General features: G+C 40.4%; 1 protein-coding gene across 14 annotated transcripts in view; it reads left to right on the plus strand.

The window, feature by feature from the left end:
- The window catches only part of FANCC (FA complementation group C), a 137,733-nt gene extending 120,101 nt beyond the window's left edge, over positions 1–17,632 (plus strand). For 11 of the 14 annotated variants that reach the window (XM_038403913.2, XM_038403912.2, XM_038403915.2 and 8 more), the window contains 6 exons: positions 4,335–4,410; positions 5,294–5,375; positions 7,811–7,985; positions 11,072–11,272; positions 16,014–16,182; positions 17,042–17,175. In XM_038403913.2, coding sequence (XP_038259841.1) covers positions 4,335–4,410; positions 5,294–5,375; positions 7,811–7,985; positions 11,072–11,272; positions 16,014–16,166 — 687 coding nt within the window. In that variant the 3' untranslated portion in view covers positions 16,167–16,182; positions 17,042–17,175. Of the gene's footprint in view, positions 1–4,334; positions 4,411–5,293; positions 5,376–7,810; positions 7,986–11,071; positions 11,273–15,030; positions 15,090–16,013; positions 16,183–17,041 lie in introns of those variants that run through there. The other 3 variants (XM_038403918.2, XM_038403909.1, XM_038403916.1) reach the window with 2 other exon arrangements.
- Positions 17,633–20,195: the final 2,563 nt, after the last annotated feature.

The following is a 20,195-nucleotide window of genomic DNA, read 5'->3' on the forward strand; positions in this document are numbered from 1 at the left end:
ACTGAGCACTGTGCTGAATGTAATAAGAAAAAAAACAAAGAAAAATACATACGATACAAAATAGTCAGGTTTGATCATCCAGGAGTTCAGATGAGGCTTAAAATTTCCCCACTCAGGATCTTATTCTCCTCTCATGGTAATTTTACAGCACTCTTACTCAATTGACTGCAGTGAAATTACTTGTGTTTTTCACAAATTTAACTGAGAGGAGAATCAGCCCCTCAGAGTTTAAAATCCAAAAACAGGGGACTTGAAAATTGTAATTATATTTATAGGTCACAAGCTTTCTTTAGGTTCCTAGACTGTACAAAAATTTCTCACTCTAATCGTTTCATTAATTTGTCCAGTGCAGTTTGACATGGCAGGAGCACTGGGTTGGGAAGCTATTCTACTATTGAATATATTTAACCTCTAAACAAACTCCAGAGAATTTCTACTTTCTTTGATTTCCACATCTTTTTGAGAGATAGTGGTTAGTTAAGGGTGGGTCTTGGAATCTGTGATATACTTGCCTCTAATTAGCATTGTGATTAAATCTGACTTCTAGCTTCAGGTAGTATGAATTAGGATGAAACTGCAGCTGTTTTATTTAATACGAATAAATGCCACACACATTAATTTTATTCCATCCTGGTTGCATGTTAGCAGTACATTGTGCAGCCCCAGAGAGGCAGGGGTGGTGGGTTGGAGATCATAAGCAGAAATTCCGCACTCTTCAACTTGCTGGGGGGCTAAATTTGTTGTGCTGGCTCTGCATTTGTTTTATGGTGAAAGTCCTTCACTTGATGACATCATGTCATGGATTATTGCCCACTTTTTTATGTGAAGTTGGCTTTAAGTATGAAATAAATCTTTATGCAATTTATGTGTGCATATTCATACTGCTATAATTAAGGTGGTGCTTATGAGCATTTCCGTTAAATCTTTTTTTTCCCCCAAGAGTTTATAAATCAACTGTAAAAAATTTGCTACAATTTAGCATACAAGGTCTCAGACTAGGATAATAAATTTGGTTTAAATTAATTTGATTGTATTGTTTTTGCTTTCTGAATAATATTATTATTGCAGACATTGCAACTTCACACAGTATCTTTGAGAACTATTGTATTAAATTTATGAATGGTTTATAAATTCATGGGGACAGGTTACCACAGCTCCTCCAGGAACTAAAAGCAGGGGGGCATGATTAAGGCAAGTTGCTGAAACTGTAAACAACCTCAGAGAGGTACCACCTCCCCCGGGAGGTTAGGAGTGACCTCCGGTAGACCTTTAGTAAGACTGTAGGAACTGGGGGGGGGGGGGGGGGGGGTTGTATATTTTCTTTGTAATGTTTCTCCCCTAGGAATAAATGTACTTGTTTAGAAAGATCTGTGTGGTAACTGTTGCCAATACACTGTTTATAGCTCTCGGAGAGAAAGCAAGTCACAGATGCTGGCCATTAGGCAGGCTAGCTTGCTGGAGTTATCAAAGTGTATGGCAGGTGGCTGTGCAGCCTTGAAACCCCTGGTCAGAAGGGAGTAGTACAAGGGTCCCTACCCAGAGACAGGTGACAGCTGGAGAACTGAGACCTGACTGGGTGCTCCTGAAGTGGACCATGGGAATGGGGAGGGTGCAAATATAGTTAAGTTACCCTGAAACTGTAACAATTATTACATGCATTTATAAGGTACCCATCTCTACGTCTGCATGTACTTAATGGGATATAAATTGCTCCATTAACATTTCAAATAAGAGGAACACTAAAGACTGAGAATGAAGAAGGATCTGGCTGGTTGCTTGAGACCCCAGGAATTTATAGTTCAGCTAATTGAAAAAAAGGCTAGGCAAACAGATGTATCTTGCGAATCTTTCTAAGAACCAGGTTGTGTCCACAGAGGTGTGCAGGGTAGTAAAGAGTTTACAGAAAACCCTGTACTCCCCCCAGTCTAATGGCTGGCCACAATCACAGTCCCTTCTAATATCCTTATAGATCACTTAGAATGGGTGAGGAAGGGCATGGCATAGCTGGGGAGTGTAGAGGAGTGCTGTTTAGGGGAGATAGCATTGCACATGTTTCCCTTGTGTTATTGGGAGCTTATTGTAGATAATCAGAGGGACTCGGTGTACCCCATGTTTGTAAATCAGGCCACTTTGTAGACGCCTAAATGAGGACTTAGGAACCTATTGTTAGGCACCCTTTGTTGAAAGGCTTGGCCCTGAGGTCACTGGAGAGATGAACCCATGTGTTATGTTCAAATAAAGCTGTTTAGAAGTTTCTAACAATGTTCAGATCAGACTTAGGGCTGTCTGGGCGACATTAGTTTTGGACATTTAAACTTCAAACCTGTGTTTTTGGAGAAAGCAAAACTTTTTTCTTGTTGTCTGTCTCCTCCTCCTCCTCCGGCCGTGCGCTTCCCCCCCCCCCCCCCCTTCCCACCAGTAAGTGAGTGTTTCAACAGTAACATTAAGTTAACAACCATTTTTCACCTGGGAATGTTCATTAAATGTATGTCTGATTTTTTTAATCATTAATTGAACAAATATCTTTTTGTATAAAAACTAAACTTTGACTTACAATTGTACTTTTATGTCAACTAATAGATCCAGACACGTCTAAACTTATTTTTCCCTAATGTTGCCTTATTTAGCTATTTTGATGCCTTGTATAAAGAGTGATGTCGAAATTGCTTATAACAAATTGGTTTTCCTGCATTCAGGTTCTAGGAAGGCAAACATCTTTATTTTGCTTAAACTCTTTTTATGCTGAAAACCAGCTTTGATTTAAAAAATGAAATCAATGTTGCAGGTCAAGTTAATTCAAAATGTAGATTGTCTTGTCTACTAAGCATGCCCAGTGCTGCATTTTCTTGGGGGTTTTGATGTGCATATTAATTGACTGCCTGTATGCTTTAGTATTTTAATTAAGAATTAATTCCTGTAACTTCATTTGACCAATATAGATCTTTGGAATTTTGCCAGTCTTATCATACCAATGATATGCAGAGAGTCATACTTTTCTTTTTTCAGAGTAGCAGCCGTATTAGTCTGTATTCGCAAAAAGAAATGGAGTACTTGTGGCACTTTAGAGACTAACAAATTTATTAGAGCATAAGCTTTCGTGAGCTACAGCTCACTTCATCAGATGCATTTGGTGGAAAAAACAGAGGAGAGATTTATATACACACACACAGAGAACATGAAACAATGGGTTTATCATACACACTGTAAGGAGAGTGATCACTTAAGATAAGCCATCACCAGCAGCAGGGGGGGGAAAGGAGGAAAACCTTTCATGGTGACAAGCAAGGTAGGCTAATTCCAGCAGTTAACAAGAATATCAGAGGAACAATACTTTTCTTTGTCCTTCATTTTCCTTTAAATTGCTGTTTACAAAAAAAAAGAGGTGGGTAGAGACAAAAAAGAAAAACACATTAAAGTGAAGGGAAAGAACATCATTACATGTATTTATAAAATTCACATCACCATGGTATCTGAGTATACATGACAAAATCCAAGTGAAATGAGCATGGTAGGCTAAGCACAGTCCTCATTGGATAGAGTTTGGAATTACAGACCTGTCATAAACAATGAGGAGTCTGGTGGCTTAAAGACTAACAGATTTATTTGGGCATAAGCTTTTGTGGGTAAAAGAAACAGTGGGTAAAAAAACCTCCTTGTTTTTGTGAATATAGTCTAACACAGCTACCCTCTGATACTTAGATCTGTCATGTAATTTGGCATAATATGCTGTCTCTGTTCAAGAGCTGGTGTTGAGACTGAATAGTCCCTTCTCCTAGAGAATGCAGTACCTCCAGGCTAGAGTTAAGGTACCTAGTGGGATAACTCACTGCGTTGTCCTAAGTATACCCAACAGGTGCTTGTAAAATAAAATAGTTTGGGTTCCACTGCTGCTAGTCCCTTAATTTTCACAAATAATAACAAAATATTTGTTTACTTTTTGAATTATGCATCTGTTGGAATTAAATTACATTTGTCAGTTACTCTTTCTGGTTCCTATACATGAGAACAAAATTGCTTTTTGTGTTCACAAACACTGTATAGGAACATTTAGAATTAAACTTCCACCATCCCCAAAAGCCTGTTTTCACTGAGGTAAAATAATTCCAGTAACATAAATAACTAGATTTTGTAAGCCTCCTTCCCTCTCTTTTCTATTTCCCTCCTTCATACAATATCTTAAATGTTAGGTCTAAAACTAATTAAACGTTCTTTATGCCAGACAGCACCGTTATTTTATGTGGTTATTACATTAGGTGAACCTATAATATCTTTAGGTTTTATGTTCTCGGAAGCTGACCACAAAGCTCTCTTAAAATATTGACTTTTTGTTTTAGCATAAATTTCCCCTGAAGGCCTACTTTGCTCATCATCATCAGCATCTTGTAATAGCCTTACTCAAACATCCTTTTGGTAAGTTCTTCCTTAAATTGTTTTGCAGCATTAACAGAATCTGTATTTTCATTTATTTTTCTGCACAATAGATAACCTCAAAAATAATGCACAAGGGTTACCTTAATTCTGAGTGCTTGACTTTGCCACTTTTGTAATGCTGTTTTAACATAGGTTTTTGTGTAACTTTTATATACAATGGCGTAGATTTAAGCAAAATTAAAACCAAAACCAAATAAGAGTAATAGAAGAAAGGCAAATTATTTTCAATATAATAAAACCATGCTAGGAATTAAAAAACAGTTATCAAGCACTGGAAAGGTATTCAATGTTCATATCTTGTAAGCCCAATAATGATCATTGTGAAAACGCCTATAAGACGTGTTAATGCATTGTGTTGCCTTTCTCTTCTCTAAAATCTGGAAATCTGATTTCAGTTAAGTCACAAATGAAAATAAGTTTGGTCTCCCTGGTCTCTCATTTATGCATATCAGAAAACGAATGTTTCATGTAAAGCAGTTCTGCATGATTGGCAACTTCTGCTAAGGACAGGGGCAGTTGACTGGGATAACAGAGAGATACTAGATTAGTATTGATGAGAAACTATATGTGTGTGTGTGTGTGTGTGTGTGTGTGTATGCACGCATGCGCGTACACACTTGTGCCTAATTTAATGAATAGCCTGAACTTTAGTCCTGTATTTTGCAACTGAACTTTTGTCCTAAGAAAATAAAGTAATTTATTATAGATATGGTTGAAAACTATGGGAAAGTTTAAAAATGAGAAGCAATTACTGAAGACTGAATCATGTGTCTAGCAAGTTCTAGTTCTAGTTTGATACCATACCAAATATTGTTCTGTTTTAGGCTGTTTCATTAGGTACACTTTTCTTCTTGTTTTCCAGATTTGCCAGCTACGCTCTGGTCTCAGCACCTGAAATACATTACTGACATGCTTAAAACAATAATAGAAGATAAAAGCATTAGGTAAATAAAAATACTTAAACTATCCCTCATCATTTCCTCCTGTTCTTCTATTACTTTGTGAAAAGTCAAGTGGTTCATAATCTTGATTGATTAATGCTTAGTTCTCTTTAGCTGCCATTTTCTTATTAGTTCCCAAATTCAACCTCTGTTTAAGGATAGGAAAATAGGATATCCTAGGATATAAGGAGGCCTGCTAAACTATTAACCTGATTTTCAGAGGTCTCAAGTGCCCACAGTTCAAGTCAATGAGCACGTCAGAAAATCAGGCCTTATAGTTATGTCCTGTGATAGGGTCTACTTACTGCTAGGGGTACCTCCTTCTAGCCACTCTGGGGATTAGATCCTTCCAGATCTGAGGTCCCCTTCTGCTGCATGCTGCACACTCGTTGCCGCTCTCCCTCTCGGAAACTCAGGATGCTCCTTCTTCCTGACTTGGCCCTCCAGCCAGGTCCCTATGTGTGTTTCCTTAGGTTAGTGGCTGGTCCCAACCACTACTAATAAGGTTCTTCCATTTGGCTTATCAGCAGCACCCAGGCTATTTACAAAGAAGTTTGCAATAGTAGCAGCAGAGACCTGTTGCAATGGCTCCATTGTCATCCATATCTAGATGACTGACTCCTGACAGGAAGGTCCTGTCTAGAATTTTTGACATTGACATCATTGCTGCTCCATCGCCTAATGGTCCTGGGAATTGGTATAAACATGGAATAGTCTACCCTAAATCTGACACAAACTATAGAATTCATAGGAGCGACTATAGACTAGGTCAGGGCAAGTGCTGTGTGGTGAATGTGCCAAGAAGACAGTATGTACACAATAGTGATTATTCTCCCTTGATGTGGTTGAAAGACTGCAAGCGTATATTCATGGAAGTGCCCCTCTTCCTCCCCATACCTGAGAAGAAGCTAGTTACGGATGCCTCCCAACTGGACTGGGGAACCCACATGGATGACTCGCAACACAAGGCACCTGGATCCCTCGAGAGACCAGAATGCAAATAAATCTCCTGGAGCTGAGAGCTGTCTGGGAAGCCTGCAAGTGTTCACACCACTCATGATTCCGACACATCCTAGTAATGTCCAACAACATATTAACCATGCTCTATATTAACTAACAGAGAGCTAAATCTCTCCTTCTGTGCATGGAGACAGTTACTTTATGGAACTCGTGTATCTAACACCACTGTGATCCTAAGACCTCCTCAGTGCCAACTGGTAAAAAGGGTTCACTGTTCTGTAACAGCAACTCCTATTAAGCCTGAAACTTACTACACCTAATACTCTGCTTTCATGGTTTTATCCATAAATAGTGTCTTGTAAGGTATCAAATGAAAACTGGTGACACATAAGCATTGTGAGATGTGTGTATGGATGATATTTAAGAATTTGTGTAGAAAGTTGTATGTATGTATTGAAAAATATATTTCAGAATCTGCATCTCGGGCAGGGTTGACTATCAAGTTTTTCCTAGAAAAAGGAATGTTGGTTTCCCTGTCTACCTAGGTTCATTTATAAATGAAGCATTGTAAGTCAATACAATGGAAACTGAGGAGAATAATTCTGACTCTGGGAATAAAGACAATGAACTCTGGGAAATAAAAGGAAAAGCAAAAGGACATTTTGTTATCTGTTTTACTGAGAAACCTCCTGGGCAGGGGGTGTGGGGAGGAATGATTCATGAGTGTTGTGGATCCTGGTTTGACTGAAAACCAGCACGCTTTGCAGAAAAAGATCAGCTGAGAGACTGTTTTAGACAAATGTTTGTAGTCTGTTAAAAGTAAGTCTTGGTCTAGTAGAAGCCTTTTATACTTTTGTTTTATTTGTAACCTGTTATCCTTGCTCAGTATCTCTTAAATCTCTACATTTGTTCATAAACATTTATTATAAATAGATTACAGGGTTGGGTTGTTGTTATATTGGAGCTGATATTCAGTTGACTCAAACAAGTTGGTGTATATGTACTATTTCTGGTAATTATTATGTGTGTCCGGTGACAGAGGCTGGAGGCTACACGGGGGATGCTTTTGAGGAGTTCTGAGGTACACCTAATGTTTTACCTAAAAAGCAAAGTAGCAGCAGGTAGAGCCCAGAGGAGAGTGCTAAAGGGTTGGTAGTGTCAGGGAGCTGTCACCCACCTACCACAACAAAGACTCCCTCTCACTGAGACAAGGGGGTAACACAGTTGACTTACAGTCCTGGCACCTCAAGAAAGTGTCAAAGCCATATTACTGTGTCAGCAGTATAGCCCTCAGCTTTTCACAGTTCATGGATGGACAACATCAGCAGGCCCTTTAGCACTGACCACAAGTGGGAACTGCACAATTCCTTACTGAACTGCATCTTCACCTAATGGGGAAGCCCTGCTGGGAACTTTTTTGCATCCCACAAGAACATGAATAGCCAGCAAAACTGAAATGTATTTTGATTCTTTTGCAGATCTTACGCTGACCTCTTTGAGAACTGGTTTTTGTTTGTTCATTTTGGAGAATGGGCTGATATCGCTGTAGAGCAGTTGTGGAATTCTGAAGATGAATCCTCAGATACTTTTCTGTGGTTGCTGGCATTTTACTACAATCCACACAACAATAAAGAGAAGAGGACTCAAATTGTGGTGGGTGGTGTAGCCATGGATGAGAGTATTTAGCCAATTGTATATCTGAAAATTGAGGCATTTATGTGGTAAAGTGGCTGGAGTTTGCAGGGTCCTCCTGGAATTGTAAAATTCTGCAGTAGAGAGGATTCAAGATAATTTTTGTGTCTCTTTCAACTGTGAACATTTAGAAACTGGGTTTGTCAAGTGTACTGAAGGCCAGAATGCCTTTATTTACTTTTTTTCTGAAAAATATGACAGCATCAAATCAGCTTGATTGGTACACCTGTAACTGCTCCTTTTGAATCTGTGTGTGGCAGGATTTCAGAGCTCCTGTGACATAGTCTTGTAAGACCGCCACGCTTTAAAAGTGAGAGAACTAATAATAACAGTGCAGCATTCTTCATTCACATTCAGCAGCAGTGAATCTGAATTAACATTATCTATCTAATTTGATTTCTGTTGCACCTGTCATCATAGAATCTAGGCAGTGATCTGATGATGTAATTCAGTCTTTCTTATATTAACTTGTGTCATGGCTACTTAGTTTTGTTTTAAACACTAAAGGTCTGGTTCTCTATTCCACTCAGCATAGGAACAGAGGGGAGAAGGACAAAGGTGGGCCTTATGCTAGCTTTGCACTTCCCTATTCTGGACCCAGCATGGGACCTATTGAATGCCCTGAGTAAGTTAAAGCAGCCTAAGAACTGCACTAATTTACCCTTAGCTACCTATGACTATAGGGACTATTGCAGCAGGCAGGAATCATTGGGAGTACAGCCGCATTCTGACCACACACCCTATCCTTACATATGGACGGTGTGGGCATTTGTGGTACAGAGCTGTTATCCCAGTTCTACCCAATCCAGAGAATCCTCCTTTGTCACAGATATTACCCAGTGTTTAAATTTTGCGTCATATGGCCCCGAAGAGGAAGTAGCACAATGCACAGTCAGGTCTTGAGCAGATAGTCTTTTCTTGGTGTTAGTTAAAACCTCAAGTTATCACACACAAATAAAGTTCTCTCTGTTTCTGAAAAGGATCTTGGACATTTTGTTTGTGGGATATCAGAAGACACTATTTAATAACTGGTTAAATATACTTGGGAAAATAGCGTTTATTTTACTTTGAATAATATAAGAAGGTGTGCTCAAGTGTCACAGTTAGGATAATTGATACTTCCATTCTAAATGTTTGTTTTTAAAGGTTTATACTTCAGCATAAAAAAATCCCTTATGAATGGGAGGAAGGTGCTAACTTTTTTAATAATCAAACTTGGCATACTTCTGTAGAAAAAGATAATGGCTTCTCTGTAAATCGCAATGAAAGCAATACTGAATTAGGATGCAAGTCCTTTGGATATGGATATTGCACCTGATCTCAATGGAAGACCTTGTCTCTTTCCAAACTTTACAAACTTTTTCATGCATTTCTCTTGAAAATACCAGTCTGATGATAGAAAAAAATCACTTTGTTTGAGACAAATTAGTTTAACCCATTTGTTAGTTTTCTTTTGTGGCAGGGAGTGGTGGGGAAAGGACAGTACTCCATATGCATAGAGGGATCCCTTTGTCTATTGTTTCCTTCCCCCTTTCTTAGTGCTTCTTGCTATTGTTCCAGTTTCATTAAAGTCCTGATCTCTCCTCAAAAGTGCACTTTAGAATTGTAGTTTCTTCATCACCTTGTTCCTAACTTGCCACTGCTCAGTCAAAATATCTCCTCCTCCCTCACCCCCTGCCACCCTCTTTTCTCTAGTCCTAGGACAGGGGAATGAGAACACAGGAAAAAAAGAATATGAAGACTGATAGGTACAGGAGCATTTAATCATTTCAGCAGAGAGGAGGAAGAAGAGGACTTTGTGGCACCTGGTTATGGGAAAGAGAGACTGAAACACTGCAACCAGATACACATTAACAGATGCAGCACTAGATGGAAGCTGAAATCATAACATCTGCTTTGAATATCATGGAGTAGTGGGGCATGATTTAAAATCCAAAATATTTTTACCGTTAAAGAGGGTTAGATATATTATAGCCACTCTTCCTTATTGATTCAGCTCAGTTGAATGGGGGGAATCAGTGCAGGTGTAGTGAAATGGGAAGGAGTAAGATTCAGGTGCCCTTGTTTGGAGGCAATCCAATCTCAATGGAACAATAACATTTCATTATGTCTCAAACTTTTATTGTGTTTGTTTATTTTATTTTAGTGCCATGTAGCATCCCTAGTGTAACCTGGGACAAACTTCAATGAGAAATTACCTTTCCAGTAAAACAAACTCTTTCAAGCTAGCATATATAGAAATGTTAATGTGAAAAAATCAGTCAGTGCTAGGAAACAAATAGCTAAAACTAAAATGAACTCAGGAACACTTGTGGGGCTGGTGCCCCACTCCCCTGAGTCCTAGGTAGTATGTTTCGCTTTTGTCCTTATGTTTCCTGTTTTTTATGTAACGAACAGTATTATTACAATGAAATATGTTTTTAATAGCTGCTTATGAATAACTAACAACTTCTATTATGTAGACACCAAAATCGTCATTCTCTGTTTTGACAGTACATTTATTTTGGCTGCTCCAAGAGACAAACGAAATAAACATGTTACAAGTAATACAGGAAGAAGCCAAAACCCGTTGTTCTTATCAGAGCGTTTTATCAGTTGAGGTCAGATTGCATGGGGGTTTAATTGATTTGTAGCTGCAATATTGAAGTGAGTCTTCAAGGAGCCTTCTGTTCTTTTTCCCACAATGTAAAAATCTGACTGCATTCTACTGAGCGATTTTCTCCATTTCCTTTCATGACAAAAAAGGTCAAAACTTGGCTCAATGCCTTGGCTGCTTAGTTTGCAAGACCAAAGAAAGTAAAGAATTTTCCATTTTGTCCATTTATGTTTGTATGAACCAGCTTAATCAAAATGAGCCTCCCCTTCCTTCCCTGTTCTCTACAGTGCCCCTTAAACTCAAGCTCTTGACATATTTTTACGATTTATTCCAAGGATTCAGATGTCTGTTAGTGAACAAATCTCAAAAAAAACAATAACCAAAAAAACCCCATAAACACTATATTTTTATTCTTCTCTGATCCTTTGTCTTTTGAAATTGTTCCCTACAGGTAGAAGCTCGAGCAGTGTATGATCGTCTGATGATGCTCTTCAGCTGTACAACCCTCTCCATCACAGATCTGCAGGCTGCAGCTAGCACTAAAACAGATAAAAGGCAACCTTGCACCAAACACCTTGTCAGGCATCTTCTTCTTAGTTTTTTGCTCTTTTCTTCTGGTGGACACAAGATTGCCCAAGAGTTTATTTCGCATGTAAGTGTTTCTGTGTTTTTCAACAAGCTTTTTTTTTTTTTGTATTATTCACATGTTGAAAATTTCTCCTTCTTACGAAAAAGCTGATCACAAAGAATTAAAGAAAATCATGCTAACCTAAATAAGTACAGCTAAAATATCCTCTTCCTTGAAAGTGCTTCCACAGGGTCCCATTGGAGAAGTCATTGCCTATAGAGCCACAGAAATGGGGGGAAAAAACCTTTTGTAGTGATAATCAAGGTGGGCCATTTCCAGCAGTTGAACGTCTGAGGAGCAGTAGGGGCAAGGGGCAGGAAATAAACATGGGGAAATAGTTTTATTTTGTGTAATGACACATCCACTCCCAGTCTTTATTCAAGCCTAAGTTAATTGTATCCAGTTTGCAAATTAATTCCAATTCAGCAGTCTCTCATTGGAGTTGGTTTTTGAAGTTTTTTGTTGAAGAGGTTGATGGTGGGATGGAAATTGTTGAAATCATGGTGGAATTCTCAAGGGCCAGTTGGAGAACACTTCAATCTCTTTGGTCACTCGATTACAGACCTAAAAGTGGCAATTCTTCAAGAAAAAAACTTCAAAAACAGATTCCAACGAGAGACTGCGGGAAATGGCCCACCTTGATTATCACTACAAAGGATTTTCCCGCCCACTCTCCTGCTGGTAATAGCTCATTTTACCTGATCACTCTCGTTACAGTGTGTATGGTAACACCCATTGTTTCATGTTCTCTGTGTATATAAAATCTCCCCACTGTATTTTCCACTGCATGCATCTAATGAAGTGAGCTGTAGTTCACAAAAGCTTATGCTCAAATTTGTTAGTCTCTAAGGTGCCACAAATACCCTTTCTTTTTGTGGATACGGACTAACATGACTGCTACTCTGAAACCAGTTGATATAGTGTACTTGACTTTCAGAAAGCCTTTGACTAGGTCCCACACCAAACACTCTTAAGCAAAGTAAACAGTTCTGGTATAAGAGGGAAGGGTCCCCTCATGGTTCAGTAAGTTAAAAGATAGGAAACAAAGTAGGAATAAATGGTCAGTTTTCATAGCAGAGAGAGGTAAATAGTTGGGTCCCCCAAAGGCCTATACTGGGACTTGTGGTGTTCAACATATTCATAAATGACCTTAAAAAGGGAGTGAAAGTGAGGTGCCAAAATTTCCATATGATCAAAATTACTCAAGACAGTTAAGTCCAAAACTGACTGTGAAGAGTTACAAAGGGATCTCATAAAACTGGGTAAGTGGGCAACAAAATGGCAGATGAAATTCAATGTGGATAAATACAAAGTAATGCACATTGGAAAACATAATCTCAACTATACATACAAAATGATGGGGTCTAAATAAGCTGTTGTCACTCAAGAAAGAGATTTGGAGTCATCGTGGATAGTTCTCTGAAAAATATCTACTCAATTTTCAGTGGCAGTCAAAAAACTAACAGAATGTTAGGAGCCATTAGGAAAAAGATAGAAAATAGAAAATATCATAATGCCACTATATACATCTATCGTACATCCACACCTTGAATGCTGCATGTGGTTCTGGTTGCCCCATCTCAAAAAAGATATATTAGACTTGGCAAAAGTACAGAGAAAGGCAACAAAAATTATTAGGGGTCTGAAACAGCTTCCATATGAGGAGAGATTATAAAGACTAGACTGTTCACCTTAGAAAAGAGATGACTAAGTATGGATATGATAGAGGTCTATAAAATCATGAATGATGTGGAGAAAGCGAATAAGGAAGTGTTAAGGAAGTTCACATGACACAAGAACCAGAGGTCACCCAATGAAATTATTAGACGGCAAGTTTAAAACAAACATAAGTACTTCTTCACACAATACACAGTCAACCCGTGGAACTCATGTTGTGAAGGCCAAAAGTATAACTGCATTCAAAAAAGAATTAGATAAATTCAAGGAGGATAGGTCCATCAATGGCAATTAGAAAAGATGCTCTGGGTGCCCTTAACCCTCTGACTGCCAGAATCTGGGACTGGATGGCAGAAAATGGATTACTTGAAAATTGCCTGTTCTGTTCATTCCCTCTGAAATATCTGGCACTGGCCACTGTTGGAGTCTGGATTAGGTGCACCATTGGTCTGATCCAGTAATGACCCTTCTTTTGTTCTTAGAAATTTGCAGGACACTACATGGTGATCTGTCCACATGTTCTCCCAAGACTATTTCTTAGTTGAGACTTGCATATTGGATGCTTGCTTTGGTAGAGCTATCCTGCAATCCTCGTTTAAATAGGACTCTTACCATCCACCTCCAAGCCAGGGGGTACTAGTCACCAGTAGTGGGATCCATGTGGAGAAATAATTGAAGAAGAAAGAACAGTTCCCTGTTACAGAGATAAGACAGATACTGTAGCATCATTTTGAATTGGAATATTTCACTTTTGGGCATTAATTTTTTTGACAAAAATATCAGTATGTTCTTTGGAAAACATCTTAAATTATCTTATCTTAAATTAACTGTGGTTCATTGAGATGTATTGTCCACATGACTCCCATGACGTACTTTCCTTCCCCATTTGTATGGAGTCTTATTGCTCTGGAATTAGAATCATAGAATCATAGAATATCAGGGTTGGAAGGGACCCCAGAAGGTCATCTAGTCCAACCCCCTGCTCAAAGCAGGACCAAGTCCCAGTTAAATCATCCCAGCCAGGGCTTTGTCAAGCCTGACCTTAAAAACCTCTAAGGAAGGAGATTCTACCACCTCCCTAGGTAACGCATTCCAGTGTTTCACCACCCTCTTAGTGAAAAAGTTTTTCCTAATATCCAATCTAAACCTCCCCCATTGCAACTTGAGACCATTACTCCTCGTTCTGTCATCTGCTACCATTGAGAACAGTCTAGAGCCATCCTCTTTGAAACCCCCTTTCAGGTAGTTGAAAGCAGCTATCAAATCCCCCCTCATTCTTCTCTTCTGCAGACTAAACAATCCCAGCTCCCTCAGCCTCTCCTCATAAGTCATGTGCTCTAGACCCCTAATCATTTTTGTTGCCCTTCGCTGTACTCTTTCCAATTTATCCACATCCTTCCTGTAGTGTGGGGCCCAAAACTGGACACAGTACTCCAGATGAGGCCTCACCAGTGTCGAATAGAGGGGAACGATCACGTCCCTCGATCTGCTCGCTATGCCCCTACTTATACATCCCAAAATGCCATTGGCCTTCTTGGCAACAAGGGCACACTGCTGACTCATATCCAGCTTCTCGTCCACTGTCACCCCTAGGTCCTTTTCCGCAGAACTGCTGCCGAGCCATTCGGTCCCTAGTCTGTAGCGGTGCATTGGATTCTTCCATCCTAAGTGCAGGACCCTGCATTTATCCTTATTGAACCTCATTAGATTTCTTTTGGCCCAATCCTCCAATTTGTCTAGGTCCTTCTGTATCCTATCCCTCCCCTCCAGCGTATCTACCACTCCTCCCAGTTTAGTATCATCCGCAAATTTGCTGAGAGTGCAATCCACACCATCCTCCAGATCATTTATGAAGATATTGAACAAAACGGGCCCCAGGACCGACCCCTGGGGCACTCCACTTGACACCGGCTGCCAACTAGACATGGAGCCATTGATCACTACCCGTTGAGCCCGACAATCTAGCCAGCTTTCTACCCACCTTATAGTGCATTCATCCAGCCCATACTTCCTTAACTTGCTGACAAGAATGCTGTGGGAGACCGTGTCAAAAGCTTTGCTAAAGTCAAGAAACAATACATCCACTGCTTTCCCTTCATCCACAGAACCAGTAATCTCATCATAAAAGGCGATTAGATTAGTCAGGCATGACCTTCCCTTGGTGAATCCATGCTGACTGTTCCTGATCACTTTCCTCTCCTCTAAGTGCTTCAGGATTGATTCTTTGAGGACCTGCTCCATGATTTTTCCAGGGACTGAGGTGAGGCTGACCGGCCTGTAGTTCCCAGGATTCTCTTTTGGCAAAGGAACTGAGAGATAGTTGGACCCACTCTGCCCTTTATGCCCTTGGAAGGAGGAGGCATATGAGAACATCCAGGGCATGAGCATGGCCTCAGTGGATACTGGTGGTCAAAATAATCTGATCGTTGCACACGTGGAGAATGTGTGCACCAGCACTAGGATCCATTCTGAAATCTGCGTTTATATAATCCTACACTTGCAGAAGAATGGACAAGATGACCTAATTTAATTAGTCCTTCCCATTATTAACTAATCTCTTTCTAAGTTAGTGTGGAACACAGCTATAATAGTCCATATTTAAATACTCCAACTCTTAAGTCCTGTGATTAAATAATACTCATTTCAGCAAGGAGTGATGGACACAGTTCTCTGTGGAGCCCAGTGGTAGGCTAAAAGTTTTGCTACATAGTAATATAAGGTTATCCTTGTATTGGGGACTGAATACACCTTGACGGCATCTTGAGTCCATTTTAACCCAGCAACAAGGGACTTATCTTCAGTTCTGAATTTTGATTCTTGTATTGTACAGCCGATAGACTACCAAGAAAACCCAGTATTCTTTAATTTTTTTTTGTCCGTTACGTAGTGTTGTTTGCTGGGAACTGTTAAATAATTGTCTTGTCTCACCCCAGAAGTGACTGCATTTCACTGATGGATGAACCAATTTGCAGACATAATATATACCGTGAAGTTCTTTGGGATCCTTTTAAGATTAATTGTGCTTCATAAATGTTAGATTATTATTATATTGTTATTTAGCTACTACATTTGTAACATATATTTATAGGTCATCTTGTACAATAAGAAGTCAAACCCTCTGATACAAGCAGGCCAGGACTTCACATCATTGTTTTGCTTTAGCACTTTGTCTGGAAATCCTTCCTCTCAGTGGAAAAAGTACTGTACTCCATTTATCTTTTACAAGGCCTGTAACACATGAGAAAATTCATTTTACAGTGAGTGGAACTGGAACATTATTGTTGTTGATTATGCCTTTTAGCTGCTGTTAGTTGGAATAAACAAATATAACATTACTTTCTTTAAGGACTTCTAGGATATGTTAGAAATCTTGGGTGTATTATAGAAAATGACTGTTGATTATTCATTAACATAAAAATGATGTATTTTAAAGTTGTTTGGAAGCATACATAACTTTTCATTTGGGTCTATTTTCCAAGTCTTATGTGCTTTCTTCCCTTTATAGACCAGTGAAACCCTTTAACAGGCTGCAGCACCTTATTGTGCTATAACAACCCTTTATTGAAAGACTGAAGACAAGATCTTTGGTCCTGTTGAACCAGTAGCACAAAAAGAATTTAAAGTTGCCTAAGTTGCAACAGCTTAGAATTCCCCTAGTGCAAGGGAGTCCTGAGGTAGCATAGGAGGCTATGCCAGCCACTCCTACATTTCCCCCTCCTGGAATAGGGGGCTTTCCAGGATGGGCTGAGGATATATGACAGGCAGGAGTTGGAACCAGAGTGGGATGCAGAGTGTGGAGCAGCCCTCAGGGATCAGCAGCTGGAGAGGTGGAATAAAACTCCTCCCTGGTGCACTACGTGCTGTTCTGTTACACTTTGAGATTTAGTCCCTGGGCTTTATTTCCTTCCTTCCTTTCTTCTTTCCTTTCTCAGCGGGGAATTTATTTTCATGCTTTATGGAATTTAGTTGCTTTTCAGATGACACCAATGACTAAATGGGGGAGGGTTGAAGAAGAAAACATGTAGCACATAGTACACAGCTATAAATTATTGCACTTGGAGTAATATATCTAAATTAAATGATTTCTTCTCTTCCTCCATTCTGTTTTTCTTTCAGGTGATTCTGGCAAGCAATACAACCAGTGAAGTTTTTGGCCTTCTTATACATACTGCCTACAGATTTAACCAACTTGGATTAAAAAACCAAAGGGCTGTGAAGCTGGTGAATGAACTTCTTCAAGAACTAAGATTTACAGATTAGTTTTGTATTGTTGTCCAGATCAACCCAGTGACTAGACCAGCTGATCAGATCTTTTCTGTGGTAAAGCGTGAAAGGGAACTCAGTTATTTTTATTTATATTCCTCTTTCCCCATGTATGAAAATAGATAATGTTTGGAAATGTCATTCTGTTAGAATATAGCAGTAATCTTTAAAGATGGTTGCAAATGTTGTTCGTAATGTTTTATTTTACCAGGGACCTGTGTCATCTAAACACTGTTTATTCACAGCCTCATTGTTGCCCACATTATGTCCTAGTTGTGGCCTAGATTTTCTGTAAATTCTTAGTCCAGGAAATGCAGCAGTTAGAGGTGGAAACAAAAGATATAATAATAGGAAGAGGCCTTTCCTTCTGTAAAATAATTACTGATAAATCAAAACTACTGTTTGAATGTTACAAGGAAGAGATAAAATTCAGAAAAATTGTTATTTACTAGTCAGTTATTTCTAGCTGTTTGGGAGTAATTTAATAATTTGATCCTGGAATTCTGCTTTGGTGAATCTAAGCCTGATCACAAACAAGTGATCATTAATGGTTCCTTCTGAATATGTGCTTCCATGAAATACAGTTCCATGAAATTGAAAGACAAATCAACTCCTTAAATTCTTATAAGTGATTTTACAAAATGAAACTCATCTCAGATTTAGTATATGGCATTCATCAGAAAGTGTATTCTTCAAGGTAATGTCCTCTATAGTTTGTACCACAGTACTTTTAGCAATGTCAAGAATACCGCAGAGAGGATTTGGTGCAGATTGTAAATGGATCTCGCTTTAATGCTGGAGATTCTCTACATCAGGAAGAGATTTTTTACCCTGTATTATTCAAAGGAGGACAAGCACAATATAGGAAAGTTTTTTCAGATTTAAAGGGAAAATTTTCAGAGGACCACATAATGGGTGTACCTGTAAATCCCCACATTTCTGTATACAGACAGATACATAATGAAGTAAAGTACACAAATTGCTATTTGCCTTTAATGACAGGGGTATAAGGAGGGATTGTAGCCCATCCACTGTGCCATCTTCTGAAAATGATCCAAAAGTTTGTAATTATTTACTATTACTAAAAAGTTTGTAACTATTTATTTATAACTACCATTATCTGGAAGAAAAAAAAATGTGGGTAGCATCTCGTGAAGGAGGGTGCTACTATATTCAGTCCTTTGTTGTCATATGTTGTCTAGTTTCAAGATCTGTACTTTATGTGCAGTGTGTGTTTATATTTGTGTGTGTGTGTGTGTGTGTGTGTGTGTGTGTGTGTGTGTGTTTGTGTGTGCATGTGCTGCAGTTAACCTGATTATCACAGTTTTGTGAGTATCATGTTTCTTCCATAGCAGAACTGTTCACCTAATATCCTGTTGCTCTAGATGGAGTAGGGAGGTTTGCTGAAATACAGTTTAGGAATTTCTTACATTAATACCTATTATAAATCATAAAAGAGTTACAGAGGTTACAAAGGGTATGTAAGACTAGAAAATAAGCCTGCCTATATTAGATTGACCTGCAGCCACTGCAGTAATTACTGTGGTGGTGCATGTCCACGCTACCCTTCTTGGGCCGGTGGTGCACATCCTCATCAGGAGCACTTCCACTGACGTAAGAGGGACAGTGTGGGGAGCTGAAAGCCCAGTCTCTCAGCTTCACTGGCAGCTCCTCAGGTCCCCAACAAGCTGTCATCCCCTTCTGCTCCCCATTCCCCACCAGGAGCAGGGGGGAAGCCACCCGACGCTTTTCACTTCACTGAGAGTTGGGGGGAAGCCGCTCGGGGCGTCTCGCCTCCCCATTTCCCACCAGGAGTCGGCGGGAAGCCGCCCAGGGCTTCTAAGCTCTGGAGAGCAGGGTCCAGCTGCCCTGGCTTCTCAACCCTGCTCCCTAAAAGGTGCCAGGCTGCCTGGCTCCCAGTGGCGGAGCAGGAGGCTCCCGGCTGGGAGTGAGGTCCAACAACTCTGCACTCCAAGGGAATGGGGCCGCAGCTGGGCTCTAGCTGCCCGGCTTTCTTGTCAATTTCACGGCTTCTGTCATGTGTCATCCTAACTACACTAACATAAACCTTACGCCTCTCTCATCGACCTAGCTGTATCGTGTAGACCAGCCTCTCTTGTCGACCTAACTGTATAGTGTAGACCAGAGGTGGGCAAACTACGGCCCACGGGCTACATCCGCCCTGCTGGATCCTGCTGCCTGGCCCCTGAGCTCCTGGCCCGGGAGGCTAGTCCCTGGCCCCTCCCCTGCTGTTCCCCCTCCTGCACAGCCTCAGTGCGCTGCACTGCCGGCGCAATGCTCTGGGTGGCTGGGCAGCGAAGTTGCAGAGCTGAGGCCTGACCCGGTGCTCTGGGCGGCATGGCTGTAGCGCTGCCAGCCACCAGTGTTCCAGGCAGCACGGTAAGGGGGATGGGGGGTTGGACAGAGGGTAGGGGAATTTGGAGTGTGGTCAGGGTCAGGGGTGTGGATAGAGGTCGGGGAGGTCAGAGGGTGGGGAACAGGGGGTTGGATGGGGCAGGGGTTCCAGTCAGGAATGGGGGGGGCTTGGATGGGGCAGGCAGGGGTGGAAGGTCTGGGGATAATCGGGACGGGGGGGTTGGATGGGGCAGGAGTCCCAGGGGGGCGAGAAGCGGTGGAGGTCGGATAGGAGGCGGGGGCCAGGTCACACCTGGATGTTTGGGGGGAGATCGCCTCCTCTAACCGGCCCTCCATACAATTTTGGAAACCCGATGTGGCCCTCAGGCCAAAAAGTTTGCTCGCCCTTGGTATAGACCATCCCCTCGTCTTCTAATCCATTTATTAAAGTGTTCATGGTATTTATTTCAGAGCAGATGCAGCAATAGTAAAGATTTAGCAAAGAGTTTATTTGGTTCAAGAGCACTTTTTAAATAAAAAAGAAAAATCAATAGTGAACTGTTGGCTGTTGCATCTTTTCACTTATTGGTAGCAAGGTATACACGTAAGAAAAACAGGCATTCTAGTTTTCATCTTCCTAGGTATTGCTTCC

This window comes from Dermochelys coriacea, chromosome 5, assembly GCF_009764565.3.
Source record: "Dermochelys coriacea isolate rDerCor1 chromosome 5, rDerCor1.pri.v4, whole genome shotgun sequence".
NCBI lineage: Eukaryota > Metazoa > Chordata > Testudines > Dermochelyidae > Dermochelys > Dermochelys coriacea.